The sequence below is a fragment of the Diabrotica undecimpunctata genome, chromosome 5 (genome assembly GCF_040954645.1).
Source record: "Diabrotica undecimpunctata isolate CICGRU chromosome 5, icDiaUnde3, whole genome shotgun sequence".
In the NCBI taxonomy this organism is placed as follows: domain Eukaryota; kingdom Metazoa; phylum Arthropoda; class Insecta; order Coleoptera; family Chrysomelidae; genus Diabrotica; species Diabrotica undecimpunctata.
Genome location: NC_092807.1, coordinates 141,384,439 through 141,401,392, shown reverse-complemented (window position 1 = coordinate 141,401,392; position 16,954 = coordinate 141,384,439). Strand labels below are relative to the sequence as shown.

Here is a 16,954-nt window from a genome sequence, read left to right as displayed (position 1 = left end):
CTTAATATGTTTTACGATATCTGGTTCCTGGTATATTCTATAAAGTTCGAAGTTCTTTTCTACACTCCATTATCATTCACTGCTCCATAGATTCGCCTTAGTACTTTTCTTTCGAAACATCCCAACATGTTTTCATTACTTTTTGTTAGAGTCCAGGTTTCTGACACTTATGCTAGGACTGGGCGTATTATTGTTTTGCACAGTTTTATTTTTGTATTTCCCGATATAATTGTGGATTTAAGGAGGAGATTGAACCCAAAATAGCATCTGTTTGCCGTGCAAATTCTGCGGTTTATCTCTGCAGTAGTATTATTTTCAGTGTTAAGAAGCGCTCCCAGGCATACAAATTTGTTCACTGCTTCGATGACGTCGTTTTATATAACAAGCGTTTTCTGTTCTCCCAACAATATTGATATCATCAGCATAGGTAAGAATTTGCACTGATTTATTATATATTGAACCAATGGTTGTGATTTTTGACATACGTATTACTTTTTCCAGAGCCAGATTAAACAATATACAGGAGAGAGGGTTTCCCTGGCACAGCCTGTTATTGGTTTTAAAAGCTTCAGAGAGTTTCCCCTGAATTCGTACTCTACATTAATTTTTTTTAAGAGTTAGTTTTGTTAAATTTACCAACTGATTTGGTATTCCTAGCTCTTTCACCAGCCTGGTATTTTCCTACTATCGGTTCTGCATATGGTGTCATAGTACTGTGGAAAATATTTTATACGCTGCATTTAGAAGCGTAATTCCTCTGTGGTTAGAGCATTCAAAGATATCTCCTTTTTTGTGTATGGTGCAAAGTATTCCAATGTTCCAATCATTGGGGAGGGATTTCTGTGTCCATATTTCTTTTGCTGTACTGCCATCATGGTATCGTGGCCACCTTCTTTGAACAGTTCAGCTGGGAGATTATCTATTCCGGGTGATTTGTTTCTGGCTAGTTTTTTAACTGCATCTTTAACAAAGAATCGTTGGTGGCACCTCTTCCCTATCGTGTGTTCCTTACCTCATCTCTTTCGTCTTCCAGGTTTTTTCTTCTTCTTCTAGATCAAGTGCCTGGTTAAAGTATTTTACCCATCTATTCAATACATCTTCTCTTGTCGCCATTCTTACGTCTGCATTGTCTTGTGGTAGCCTTGAATTCTTTTCTGTTGATGTCTCTCTTATAGAATGCTCTGAATTATTTCTCTCTGTTGAGGTTTTCTATATATTTAAGTTCCTTATTTAAGTGGTTTCGATCTTTTCTTTTGTGTATCCTCTTTTATTTTCTTTACTGGTGGATCAAAAAATCAAGTGGCCAAAAAATCAAGTGGTGGATGTTAAAAGATGAGAAAGAAGGTCTATTCAGGGCAAAAATAGTTGAAAAAATGTGTTGGAACATGAAAGGAAGTCCTAATACAATTTGGAGAAAGATGACCAGTATCATTAGAGATACTGCTATTTAAATACCTGGAAAAACGTCAGAAAATAAGTTTGAGAATAAAGAGACTGGTGGTGGTCAAACGAAGTTCATAAAAAAATAAAAGAGAAATGAATTTAATTAAACAATTTAAAGTAAAATTGTAGAAATAATACACTTTTCAGTTGCTGCGATGAGACATAGTCCTACTATATCTTTTGTCTGTCGTTTATATTCTTCGTACGGAAGAGAGAGAGAGAAAGAGAGATGAGAGAGAGAGACTTATTCAGTGCTCTTCAAATTAAAAAGAAAACCTTATTTAGAACTAAAACGATCAACAAATTTTATAATATATTTACTTTAAGTTAGATTTCTTGATTCATAAATATTTGTAATTAACATTGTAATATATTTATTTGATATTACTTTTATCATATATTTGTCCATTTATTAATAGAATTTATATAATGAAATAAGAATATATAGGGGTAATCTGATTGAGCTGAGTTAATATTATTTATTTATAAAAAAATAGAACTATATATGTTTATCTTACCTTGCGTTCTAGACACCAAACTTGAACTTTTAGCGATACAAGTAGCAGTTTCCAGTTTGTCACCAGTAAGCATCCATATTTTAATACCAGCATTACGTAATAGTTCCAGAGTAGCACGTACATTGTCCTGTAATTTGTCTTCTACGCCAGTAATGCACAACAGTTCCATTTCCCTCTCCAAAGATTCAACAACTTGAGCCACTTGTGCCACTCTGTCAGTTGTTGAACACTTAGCAGCATTATAACGAGCCTGAAATATTACAAACAATGAGATAATTTTAGAATTAATTCATTTCGTTAAATTTATTTTCCAACACTCATATATGCAATAATGTCTGTAATATACTTTTTGTTTAAAAGATTAACTAAAACAAGAAACGAAATTTTATTAAAATGATACTAGTAGTGGTTATTTTTTTATATCTTTTGAAATATAAAAATTAGTCTACAAAAGAGGTGTATGTGGAAGTAGTAAAAAAGGCTACCTTGTAGAGGTAGTATCTTTTTTTTAAATAGTTGCAATAAGATTCATAGACTGGAAGTGATTTCAAACAACTGGAACTTACAAGGCAGTCAACTGTCACTTATGACTCCACAAGCCACACCCTGGTAACTGCGTCGACTTGCATGCTAAACTAAGTGGGGGTAACCAGATATGGCGAAAATTTTACTTGGTCATTGCCAGTATAAGCAATCCTCCCACTTACTACGAGTTACGGGCGGGCAAGCTCGTATAAGGGCACTCTTTTGTTCCGAAATGTGAGAGAAACACTGTGAGAGATACACTTTATTTCAGTGAGGAAGCAAATAAAACTCGGGTGCTTCGTAGTAAGTGCCTTTTTATTAAAAGTCTAAGTTTTCGTCGATGTTTATAGACTTCATCAGAGTTTAAACTGCAAAAACAAAGAACAAATTATGACAATTGGAGCCCACTAAACTATTACAAACTCACCCAAATATTAGCACAAGAACTCAATGTGATTTGGGTGGTAAAACAAAATCCTAATTAATATCAAAGCATAACACAACACACATTATTTTAAAATTCTTATTAAAACAGTTATTCAAAAACATAACCAAACAATTTAGAATAACATGAAAACAAAACTGCGCAGTCCAAATTTAATCCCTCTGAATTATTTTCCTATACTAACTTTTTGAGCTTAAACAATTAAACAAACTTTATAAATTGTTATTAACGATTCTGTTTCAAAATTTCTCTGTGTGAGATTGTTCAAAATCACGCACTGGATCTCTCGAACTCTCATACCGAACTCTTCTACCCCCTGGATACATCTCCCAATGCAAGTATAAATTGGTTCTACTTACAGATACTGTTGCTATCAAACTTGCTATCCTCGTCAGCATACAATAAACTAAAACTGCTTCCACTTTTCTTCTAAATTAAACACTTTCAAAAATAAAATTATTATCTTTGTCAACACAAACTTAACAAATTAAAAAAAAAAAAAGGTAAAAAGCCTTTCGGTATGTAACTCTTTCGACTTTGATGTTGTTTCTTTTAGGACACAACAACGGATAACCCAATTCTCCTCTTCAAAATAATTTTCTCCTAGCCATTCCCTTTCCACTCTCTCTTTCTCGACCAATTACATTCTAGCATTTTCAAACACACAAAATTCCATTTATTTAATTTCTATGAGATGCCCAAATTATACATTTTGGTTATTTCCCTTAAGCCTCCAACAAACAACTTTGCATAAATTAACTTTCTACCGGCTTCCGGCAACAAAAGATCATTAGTCGCCCTGGATTTTCCAAACATTGTTAAACCTTAATTGGTTTAACATAATGACGGTATTAGATTTTTGTTTCGATACAGGACAGCGGCAAGCCGCTTATACGAATTTCGATCTCTTTAGGTCTCCTCAGAGCGGTATAGCCACTGCTCTGAATCAAAACAAAATCTATCCCGTCCTAGACCAATAGTTATCAAAATAACTATTTACGGACGCAACTAAGCCATCTAATAACAAACAGAGAAATCATACGATTTCTACCTGGCGAAACAGAATTCAAATTTCTAAAACTTGCAAAGCAAACAGTTTGATAAATTACTCGGCAAGCTATCAAGCTGTTTGCTTTGCAAGTTTTAGAAGGCACAGTGGTAAAAATTTGAACTTTGGTATCGCCAGGTAGAAATCGTTTGATTTCTCTTTTTGTTTCTCTTAATTGGTTTCTTTGAATTTTTGAAACGGAATCATATTCTATTCATCTTTAAACTTCTATCTAATCAACTCCAATTGCAACGTACTAGAACAGCAAATTCAGCAAGTGTATTTATTATAAATAAAGCATCGCAAAACCACCAGACTGAATATTATATTTTAAATTGTAATTAAAATCTTTGCTAGTGTAAATAAAAGTTTATTCTGAGTGTTTCTCGTTTTAAAAAAAGTGTTTTAAAAAAGAACATTGATAATTAATGTTAAGTCATAAATATCACGCCATTGATGGCTAAACTACCTTATTTATAAGTAACTTCGTAGCTAAGCCTAATTACGATTTTGTCGATGGCTTTATACATACCTATATTTAAAATCTGTTAAATTCTTACCTCAAATTCCAGATATTGCTCTTCTGTAAGATTTTTCTTAGCAACAACTAAAGTTCTCAAACCATCCCTAGCCATATTTCCAACTTCTTCGTCAAGCCAATCTGTATATTGAACGATTGCGGACATGACCATATCGGCACCTTTCAAGTAGAAAATAATTTCTCCCGTGTACAAGCTCTAAAATAATTTATAATGTTTTTCATAGTTTTAACGTAGATTTCATTTGCGTACCTTAACAATAATTCCCATTCTTTTAGTTTCGCTGGTAAAAGGAAATATCTGTAAAATTGCATAGTTCATAAATCTGCCATTAGGGGTTCGAAGTTGCATCGAGTTTAAATCTCTGTTGCTCAACGTAAGTCCGACTTGATGAGTCCAGTGGACCAAGGCTACTTCGTCTGGGCTGGAGGCTTGGTAGGTGACATCCTTATCTGGCATTTGTAGATGTTGGTCGGCTTCAGTTTCAGAAGTAAAAGATCCCGAATCTAATAACATTATTAACATTAATTTGTTAAAATAATTAATTCTTATTTATGTATTATTTTGTTATATAACACAATGTTTTTGGTAGGTATTAAATTTTAATTGAATTATTATTTGAGTTACTTCAATTGATTATTTTTTAATATTAAATAACGTAATTAACAGTCACTTTTAATCTGAACGCTGATCTCTGAACTCCACCTCTGAAAACATAGATTTAAGAACAAAGACTGCAAAAGAGAGCCCTGAACAAAAACCCCTGAATAGGGAAAAATTGTGGAAGAAGAATTACCAGTCACTTTTAACATAACTGTTTTTTGTCGAGACATCTTATTTTGAAGCAGGGAATCTTCAGTTATTATATATTTCATTCTTAATTGGACAATCTGTATATTATAAGTGTAACGATTCTTTTTAATTATTAGACTGTGATGAGTTAATAAAATGAATAAAATAAATACCAGTATCCTTCTTTTCATTAGTTTCATACATAGGGGTAACATTGTGACATAATGCCAACGCCTGTACTGCATCTCTGATTCTTGTATTTTCACTTCGTCTAAATTTGTCAGAGTTTACTTTCACATTTTCGTTATTATAAGAACTGCGTAATAATGTGCCGACCTGCAATAAAAAAAATTAAGTTATATAATAAAATCGTGGGCGAAATGTGACCAAAATATACTAACTACCTTTAACACAATCTTATACAAGCAAAATACTTTAAGTTGGTTTAAATGGATCTTACTTTTATTATTTTTTATAAACAAAAAAATTTCTTACACAAAAATCCTTTATGTTTATTTAAAGGTTTACATTGTATAATAATAGCGATCTAGAATGCAAAAGCTACTACAAAAATCAGGTATACTTTTTCCATTGTCAATTTGCCAAGCGTCGGCTTTTGAGGTTCTTTGATGTCGATGCCGACCATTGGCGTGGAAATTAAGAAAAGGGATCAGTTATCAAACGCATATTTCAAGAAAAATCATATAATTTTTATTAATTTTTACATAATTATATTCAGGAAAATTTCTCAATTTTTGGGCAGAAATTGTTTAAACAATTTTTTAAACAAATTCAAAATATCACCTTTTGTGCTCCAAAAAATATTTTTTAGGTTTTTGGGTGACTCTAAATAAGATCTATGTCATTTTTCTCAAAAGTTAATAGTTTTGGAGATATAAGCGATTTAAAATCCGAAAAATGCGATACCTAATATGCATTTTCGAGGCTTGAAAAATATGTAAATGAGTATTTTTGAGATTCAAGAGTATCTAAACTAAAGTATCAACATTGATTTTGGTGAGAAATCGGAGCAATATTTTCCGTAGCAGAAAAAGGTGATCTTTTGAATTTGAATTGTTTCCGGCAAAAATGTCCGGCACCCTTCAACCTTCGATTTGTTTAAACGGGGCATTTTTGAATAGGACTCTTCAAAGGACAGAATCAGTTTTTTTTTCAAATGGGAGCGGGCTCACAACACCGAATAAATAACAAATTAATTCTTTCAAATTAAAGCTTGTTAATTTTAGTGATTTATAAGAATATTGGACTTATTATTTAGTTTTTACATAAACCATAATATTTTTTTTACAATTATCTGTAAATAATGGCTCATTCTGTCAGAAAATTTTAAAACATTGTCTATCCAGCAATTAAGATAGTCAACTGAAATTTAATTTTTAAACACGGCCTACTGTTAATGCACAAACAGGGTGAATCTTCAATATTTTGCTTCGAGTTAGAGATATCTGAAAAAGTTATTTGGAAAAGATGTTCCAAATATTATTTTAACCCCACATAACAAAGTTTTATGTCAAAATTCGCACTTTTACTTTTTTCATTAATTGAAGAGCTTATTTCCAGTGTCTTAAATCCAAAATTTCGATTTTTTAAATTTTCTTTTTTTAAACTTTATAGATTTCTTCAAGTCTAGAATAAAGTTATATGTACCAAAACAACTTCTTATTTACCATTTAAAAGTGCATATGAAAATTGTAAAATTGTATAATTTGTATGTTAAATTTGTATGAAAATCTGTAATTTCATGGATTTCATTATATGGATGTAAGACACTTTGGAAATAAGCTCTTCAATTGTAGTCAGGATTCTAAAACGGACAGTTGGCTGTCCCGAGATGCATCTTTAGACAGCCAATTGTAGATTTAGGATCGAGATTACAAATAATACTGAAAAACTAAAATTGCGAATTTTGTCATGAAATTTGGTATGTGCGTTTACAATAAGTGGAACAACTTTTCCAAATAAGTTTTTCCGATTTCTCTAACGCGAAGCAAAATATCGAAAATTTACCCTGTTTGTGGATTCGCAGTAAGCCGCGTTTAAAATTTAAATTTCAGATGACTATCTTAAAAAAATGTGCACTAACAACATGTATGACTGTGCAAAATGTCAAATCTGTATGTATTTTAGTAGCTGATATATAGAGTTGTCTTCATCTTAAATGCGACACACTGTATAATAATGAATACTAGTGTTCAAGATGCATCGCGATAGCTGTAAAGAAATTAATTAGAAGGACTGAAAAGAATCGTCAGTGTGCCTGTAAAATTGTAAACTGTTCGCTGAATAACGTCTTTTGCAGCAGTGTCAATCCTACCCAATTTTTTATTTGGTCGCTTTCGTTTTAAGGAAGGATCTGTAACTGTGCCTAATTTAATAATTGTTTATATCGTCTTATACCCGATTTTTTTAATACATGAATTCTCGAAACAATTGCATTATCAGCCATCCCAATATTTTCTTTTTTCAAACACTCATACATATTTAAAACTATTCTTTGGGATTGTACGTGCAAATCTTTATTTTTTAATTCAGAGCTGTCATTAACATAATTGTCATTATTTATTGATAACACAGAAGTTGATGCATCTTAAAAAATGCCATCCTAGAAAAATATAATATTACTTATAACTTATATTACCTATACCTTATAAGCCTCCGCCTCTGCAATAGGAAATATTTTAGGGTATCGCATAGCAGACAACAGATGTTCATTAGAATTTATTGGTTTGCGCTTCGCGCTGTTGCCATAATGCATGAGTTTAAAATTAGTGAATATAACCTTAATACCATTATTAATATATCTGCAATTTTTCATGTTTCCAGGTAAGGTATAAAATCAATGAAATTTGGAAAAAAATAATACAATTCTTGAAACCGTTTTTGAGAACTTGGATTCTTAAAAGTTGTCTGATTTCTTAAAAGTCGATCATTATATCTATAAAAGTATTACCGCTAAATTCACCAACAGGGCAACGTCGAACGTTCAAATTCTCTCCAGACTACAATGTTGCCAATATTCGAAAATTACTTAGAATATAAGTAATATATACAAAGTTCACGGTTGCTTTAATTCATTAGTGAAGAGTCCATGGAAATATTAGTACCTAGTTAATTAATTTATATATATATTTTTGAGAATAAGTTCATATTATTTTTTAAGAGTGTCGTTCGTTGACTAGCAATTGAATAATAACGAATAGAAAATAGAGAATATTTTTTAAATATAACCTTAGGAATTTTAGGAAATATGTCTGACAACCTTGATTTGAAAGGCGGTCTCTTTGATACCAGAATAAGACATGTTTATGTTGGAAAATTATTAGTGGATGTACTATAAGAGCACATAGCCGATATTGCAGAAACAGAAATATATTTAACAAAATAATGAAATGAACAGCTAAAAACCGTTAAGGCATTTTAAACGATTTCTGCTGTTTATCACAATGTATTTCGGGGAATAGCTTATACAGCAAAAATCAGATCGGTACACCTAACTTGTTTTGGCACTATTTTGTGTTAAATACTCATTGTAACGAATAAACCTCACGTGTTACTTTGCTAAGTTTTACAGTTTTTTAGTCAATAAAATGATGACAAGTGGCAAAAGTAGATGTGATAAATTAGTGTTGATGGCATTAGAAGGGGAGAACCATAATTTGGGTATGTATTTAATAATGAATTCTAATATTATTTTTAATTTTCCTAAAAGCGAGGTTGTGTTTGGTGAAAATTATGTATTTTTATTTTAAAAGATCTATTGGAGTACCTAATGTTTTTTTGCTGATATTTGCAACTAATTATTATTATCAATAAATACCTACCAATTTAGAAGGTAATTACTTTAGCTAGAACCTAAGTAAACGGTTAGATAATGTTTTATTAGTATAAATTTGGAACTCATAGGATGTTAAATTTATAATTCTGTTGTTTCAGACAATTCGTCTTGTTTTCGGTTCCTTCTTGGAAGGAAGAGTGAATGAATGTCAAAGCAGCTGATAAGGAGAATGGCAGCAGGAGCATAAGGCATTTATGTGCAAGTATGCATGTATAATTTTACCATTTATGAGCTACGTGAATCAAATGATGCCTTTTGCTATGGATGGACAGAGTTACAAGGAAAACGAGGCAGTTCAGATATAGTTAGTTGTTTGCTTAACTAGATTAACCAAATGAAACCTGAAATATAGCAGCTCTGTTTTTATTCTGATACCTGTGGCGGACAAAACCGCTACCAAAATGTTGCAGCACTATTTTTATATTTGGTCCAAACTTCAAATCTAGAAATCATAGAGCACAAGTTCCTGGAAAAAGTGCTGTAGGAACAGTGCTATAGAAAAGGCAAAGAAATACGTTCCTGTTTATACTATTCAGGACTGATTTAATATTTTTATATATAATATATTCTTATTTTTTTTCCGAAACAAAAAAAGTACGGGCTATAATGTTCGTTAGATGAATTTTTCAGATTTCAAAGACCTTACAGATTTATCAACAAAGCTAATAAAAAACAGGAACAAAAATACAGAAGGAAGCAAAGTAAGTTGGCTCACAATCAAGTGCCTAAAATATGATAAAAGTAAACCAGGAATAATTCAGTCTAGATATGACCATACTTCAGAGTTCAAAGTAATTCAAGTATTTGGTAAAACTATTCCAAACGAAGAAATAACCCTTCAAAATTTATATTCAAAGATAATTCCAACAGAAAAGAAAAAAATTGGCTCGCTGCAACTCTGTCGTAAAGGGGACATCCCAGAAGAATTTCCCAACATCGAAATCAGCTTTAAACGAAGTTCCTTCCTCAACCAACATTGATGAAGATATTGAAGACTAAAGGAATTTGTTAATACATGCTATACAATTTTTCTTGTGTTAGTTTAAGATTAACCTTATCATTACATGTTAAATACATTTGGCTATTTTTATTCTGCGAAAATCATCTAAGTCCCATATTTTTTTGTTTTTTAGCATCCCTTCTAAACAATAATATTATTGTGAGCAAAGACTTTACTTTTTTTCAAAAAATAATTATAAGAAATTAATAGTTTAGTTTTAATGAGATATTATTCAAAAAATATATGATATGTTTTAACAAGATATTAATATTGTAACGAAAAAGCTAATTTCGACGTACCCGATATAACGGTTGCATCTCTTAAAACGATGACGCATGTTCAAGAACCATGAAAGTATAAACACAGATGGACTCAGTTATTTACATAAAAATGTGAAGGCAAAATTATTTGACTAGGTCACATTCTCAGCACCTTCAAATGTTGTCACATTTTTTTATTAAAATATCTTATTCACGTATCGCTGAAAATATTACTATATTTATTTTATACTCTACAGGTGCTATCAAACCAAAATAATAATTTATTACTTATATTAATATATTTAATTGTAATTAAAACATAAAGTGTGCACATAGTGTGCATATCATTTAATAATAGCGTATAACAAATATCAACCAATTATTTTATATGTAGAAGCACTGAAACCTATTTATTAATGGCAACGGTGTTTACATTTCTCTGTCTTATGGCTCTACGTCAAACTTCAAATGCTGTTCCATGTCATGTCCATGTTTATTTACTTTTTACCCAAGATGAGGAAAAGTTGTTTTTCGATATTTTGGCTGTATTTTAAGTGATATTTGTAAATAGTGAAATAAATAAATTATAATAATGGTGCTACAGTTTTGCATTTGCAAAAAAAAAAACGAAATGTTTACATCCCAATGTCTCATTTAATTTGTAGGTACTGTTTGTTTACATTATTTAAGATGACGAACTGAGGAAGCCTGTGTGTTTACATTTTAAAATATGTCTTTCATAGGCGTACCATTGGGTTTATTCATATCAATTAATGTATTGAACAAGATATTAGTTCATGAAATTAGTATAGATATTTTTAAATTGTAAGTAGACATCATCTGATTAAAAAGATCTGTTTAGTAGCTTTTTAATTTAATATTTCTCATGAATTAACAATAAATTAGTGAAATGAATAAAACTCATTTATTTTTCTATGTAGGTTTCCAAATAATATTGATTAATGATGAAACTTACTTTAAACTTCAACAGAGAAAACAGTATAAAAACCTTTCAAAAGCATCCTTTTTGGTTATTTAAACTTGTAAGGAAGCTGAAAAATATTTCAGATTTTTTAATAAAACTATAAATATCTACAACAGACGAGTTAAAAACCTTATGAATATTTTGATTAATAAAACCATAAAAAATGTCGCAAAATCAATCTATGAGCATTTTGGTGACCATATGTATGATGAAGATGCAATCGATGGTCACTCTATGCAACTTTTAAAATTGGTTTTTGAGAAATATTTTAAAATTGGAATTCATCATGAAACGAGGACTACTTTAGATGCTAACACCGTGCGCATAAGAAGCGTTCTTACTAAGACTGTTTTATTTCGCAATCAATAAAAATTTATTTCTATACCAACATCTTCTATTATGTCTATTTACCATTTTTACTTTAATATTTCTGCTCGGTAAATAGCTTTCCAATAATTTATACATTTTCACGCCTACTTTTTAATAAGTAGGTATATTTGCAAATAATTTTATGTCAAATGCCAGCAAGAGCTTTGGAATGATCAATAAATAATTTTGTAGCAGAAACCCTTACTACGAGGAATCTATTCATATTGTATTAAAACAAATTTGTCACAATTTGAAAAAATATGTTTTAACACATTATCAATAAATATAGGTATGTACTTAAATTTGACAAATGTATATTTTTTAATTGTTTTTTTATCGTAGGATTATTTGATACCTATTAAAAAATTAACTTGAGCTCAACTATATTTTATTGTATTAATTTTAAAGCAAATAAAATTGTATTTTATTTTTTCTATAAAAACGTGTTTTTATACATTATTACTACTTCCAATTATTAACGTCTGAATAATTATCCCCGCGAGTAAAAATTCAAGCACGTTTATGCTCATTGAGGAAGTATCACAGTCTATCGATACCCGTTTTACTCCCCTTTACCCTCTTGTCCAGGAATATCGAAGCTTCAAAACAGTGTGTGTTTAAGGTATCTTATTGCTGGGTCCATCTATGTTTATACGTCCATGTCAAGAACCTTCGAGATAGCGACAAGGTAGGGAGAAGCGACCGTTCATAATAGGCGAATAGAGGTGGACTACTCCCGATACTTCTAGAAATAATGTATTTGCTATATGTACCGGAGCGCTGTTATTAGAAGGATTTGATAAATAAGGTCATACTGTAGGCTTAAAATTAATAGTCTTAAATAAATTAGAACCGCAATGACTTTGAAAAAGACTTTTTTGAAAAGTATTGTTCGTCAAGAACATTCGCGTAGTTCGGTAGTGATTTTTGAATATTTAGAATGTACGTGTGTGCCTAACCAAAGATACGGATAGTAACTAGATGAACGGGATGAAAACTGCAGTGGGTCCAAGAAGATACTTCAATAACGACTGAAGGATGTGGCATGGAGATGACCCAGATACATCCCAGTGTCAGTTAGCAGAAGAAGCAGTTTTAACGAAAATAAATGAGAAATTAGAAAAATTTTCTAGAAGATTCGACGAGGAATTTGAAAATGTTTCTCAAATGATTGAGGAAACTTCTAAAAAGAATGATGATAAATTCTAAAATGTTTCTAAAATGATTTAAGAAACTTCTGAAAATGTTTCCAAAAGATTCGATTAAACTTCTCAAATAATTCAAGAAGCATGTAGACAGAACAATGAGAAATTTGAAGAAGTTTCTAGAACATTCAATAAGATACAGAAAAATAAACTACGTAGAAGAGAAGATCAAACAGAGAGCATGATAACCAATACGAAAGTGCTGCCACCAATTAATGCAGTAGATTTAGATCCTATAGTGAAAGAAAAATCACCGAGAGATGAAACGATACATCATATGAGATTCAAATTGCCACCATTTGATGGGAAGTCTTCTTGATCCATATAACTTACACAATTTGAAGCTATTGCGGCAGCCAATCATTGGACCGAACAAGAAAAGGCAGTTTCCTTGACTGCTGCTTTACGAGATTGTAAGGTGGTAAGGTTCAAGAAAAATGTTACCAGATCTTGTTCACTCGACTAGAAAAACGATACGGAGATGCCCATCTACAACAAGTCTACAAAGCACAACTAAGAAGTAGAATTCAACGAGAAAGTAAAAATTTGCAAGAGTTTGAAGCAGATGTTGCTCGTATAGTGCGGCTGGCTTATCCAGAGGCACCTGACAGCATTTTCGAAGAAATTTCTGTAGATACCTTCGTCAATGTTTTGAGAGACACTGAACTACAGAAAGCTTTACGACTAGCAAGAGCGAAAGTTTTAGATGAAGCGCTCGCCATTGCCTTAGAACACGAAACAACTAGTCAAACTTCACGGAGCTATCGAGAACGAACCATTGAAGGAGACGAACAAAACGATGAACGTCTGGAGGAAATGGTACGAAAAATAGTTCGTAACTAACAGGGCTGGAAGAGTTCATTCCCATCCGATGCTCTGTCGAGGCGACCATGCAGTGCAAATTCTAATCACTGTCTTAAATTAGAAGAACAACTTTGCCCCTTGGGACGAACCACCGGTAGCCTCAACAGCTACAAGACGCCCAAACAGATGATCCATGTATAAAAAGAGTATTTGATTGGATGCGTCGAGGTGAGAGACCTTCTTGGCTAGACATTAGTGCATGTAGTCCAGAAGTCAAGTCCTACTGAAGCGAATAGAATTACCTGGTACTAAAAAATTATCTGTATAGAACGATGATAGTACAGAATCCAAGCTTCAGTTTGTTGTACCTAAAAGTAAAGTCTCAGAAGTAAAGTGGCTAAAAGTAAAGTGTCACAACAAACATATTAGGAACAATTTGCAATAAGGTGGCAAAAATAATAGCGTATGCAGATGACAGGATAAAAAAATGTAAGAATAAAAAAACCCCAGAGGTTTGGTACGAACATAAATTGAGAATAGCAAAAAATACAGCTCAAATAAGATAAACGGAGTTCACACCAGAAGGAAAAGAACAAAAGGGAGACCCAAAATACGATGGGAAGAACAAGTGAAAAGATTGACGAACACTGGAAATAAAGAACGCGACACAGACACTACTGAACAGAGTGGCTTGCAGGCAAGTGTTAGAAATTGTCATGACTTGTAAGCAGATGTACCGAATGGAAAAATCAATGGACTGATCTACTATGGCAAACGGATCTGAAAAGTTCGTCAGAACAAGTACAATTTTTTTAGAAATGTATAGCTTGTAAATAAAGTAAATTAGGTTCTTTTAGTTAGGTAAATGTATGTTAAAATATTTTGTTATATTTCATTACAGGTCCTTTCGGTAATTTACTTTTGTCACATTTTGATAATCATCTTTTAAAAATAATTAGATCAAAAACTAGCATAATCATATAATAAATATTTATGACATATCACTCTCAATAAAAATTATTATACCCTCTGAATTTTGTATATTTTTTAATTATCTATCTATACTATAATTCCACTATTTGGAAGAGTGATTTCATCGTTTGAATGCGGAGAAGTGGGGAAAGACGTATGAAAATCCAGTGGCGTACTTTCATTATTATTTCAACGTTAATTATATTATATTTTTTAAATATTATTTGTTCTAAATAGGCCACAATATATTTATTTACTCTACTACTACTCTACTACTTACTATTTAAATAATTAGTACATATAAATGTACTAATTATACATTCTGTGACTTCTGATGAGAAAACGCAAATTAAACGGGTAGTTTTCGAGGGCCGCTGCGTACATTTAAATTTGAGGATATTCGGCGTTTAAACGATGAAATCGCTCTTCCAAATAGTGGATTTTTACAACAGTGAAACATTTTGCAAGTTTGCTTGCTAAGCTAAAACCGTTTAATTAAGAAATCTCCAAAGCACAAATATATCTACTTTTGTAGAATACTTATGTTGAAGTCTCGCGTTGTATTTTTGCGGTATAAGGTAAGTAGTAGTGGTAATGAAAAAGTGGCGGGCGAAAGCCTGTCTAAATAGTAAATAATACAAACACTTAGGCAGTAACTAACACTTTGCAGATAACCCCACTTAATAAATGCTGAGCTTCCAATCGTTTCGCCTGTTTTGCATGGTAACTTGCGTTTAGTATATTATTGAAGTCAAAACTTCTTTAGCGACGGTGTGCACATTTGAATAGAGAAAAAGCATTGAATAAGCGACAGATTTTTACAACCATCACCGCTACGCAAATTGGTAGTAAAATCGCATAGCTCGAGAACGGCTGGACGGATCGTAACGTTTAAGGTCTCGAAAAAACGGAATGACGGAAAAACAAGCATGGCGGCATTGCCAAAAGGGCATTACATCATATCTCCGTTGTTATTGGTCCGATTAGAGCGTGTGATGTATTAAAAAAGGAGAGGGGATAACGATTACGATAACGATAACGATCGTGCAATCCCCCGAGTGCAATATCGTTTTGTTTTTAAAACATTCTAATCTGTAAATAGTGTATTTAACTTTGTTATTACCTCATCGAAGCTGTCAGTTGCAAAACTGACGGTTCCCATATGTAGCCTTTTTAGAATCATAGAATTTTGTGTTAGGGTACCAGTTTTATCGGAAAGAAGATAAGAGATTCTACCCAACTCTTCTGGAATTGTGGTGCAACGTACTGCAGTTCCTTTCATAGCAGGATCCTTTCCTATAGCCCATGAGTAAAACGATTTTCCCATGTCCAAATTCACTCTCAAACTAAAAGAAAGTAAAAAGTTCAAGTTTATTATAAAATGTTCATGAATGAAATAGTTCATATTAATTTACTTTTTTAAATATTACTTTTAAAAATTATTTTTGTTAAACAAAATTTTCACATTTAGTCAAACACATGAAGATTTGATCAGGTACACTTTCCTAAGAGTAGTTCTGAGAACGTCAAATGCATTCCTTATTTCATTTTCACTCTAAAAATTGTACTCAATCTTGACGCAAATGTAGACACCAGTCCCAAGCATCCGAAGATCACAAAACTGGATGCTATTCTAATAATTTACGACGCCTGAAACAAGCTTAAGTCAAAGACGATTTTCAACTACTAAAAATACGCTGGATTTGTTCAAGACAGTCTCAGTTTCCCAGTAGCTGCCGAAAACGTTGATGATGATGACCATGTGCCGCTGTCTATCTGGGCGAAAGCTCTGAATAAAAGACTACCTATAGAAAATGAAGAACTTAAACAATATTCTGCTGTTGACGATTATCTCGCAACGTGTGAGGTGAGGAGTCTACTAACGAAACTTCTCTACAAAATATTATCGTCAACAGCCAAAATATCGAAGATAATGAGGAGACTGTCTGGAAGAAAATTGTGCCACACCGAGAGTAAATGAAATCCGTACATCTGGCTATAGAAATATCAATCAATAACAATAAAAAATTACAGACTTTTTGCACTAGACATTCCGTTGGAAGTTATATAGATATTTGGATAAGTTTGTGTGAAACTACGTATGCTGATTATTTAAACTAAACTTTTTTTCTTTGATGGTCATCTAAATATTAATTTGTAAATACATACATTTGGTATGTGATTATTTTAGTA

At 31.9% G+C, this 16,954-nt stretch overlaps 1 protein-coding gene across 2 annotated transcripts in view; it reads right to left on the bottom strand.

Moving 5' to 3' along the window:
* Positions 1–16,954, bottom strand: part of LOC140441894 (probable phospholipid-transporting ATPase IIB) — a 46,388-nt gene that overhangs the window by 17,872 nt on the left and 11,562 nt on the right. For both annotated transcript variants that reach the window (XM_072532870.1, XM_072532871.1), the window contains 5 exons: positions 15,885–16,107; positions 5,484–5,646; positions 4,771–5,024; positions 4,540–4,716; positions 1,962–2,211 (listed from right to left, as the gene is read on the bottom strand). In XM_072532870.1, the coding sequence (XP_072388971.1) occupies positions 1,962–2,211; positions 4,540–4,716; positions 4,771–5,024; positions 5,484–5,646; positions 15,885–16,107 (1,067 nt within the window). The remainder of the gene's footprint in view (positions 1–1,961; positions 2,212–4,539; positions 4,717–4,770; positions 5,025–5,483; positions 5,647–15,884; positions 16,108–16,954) is intronic.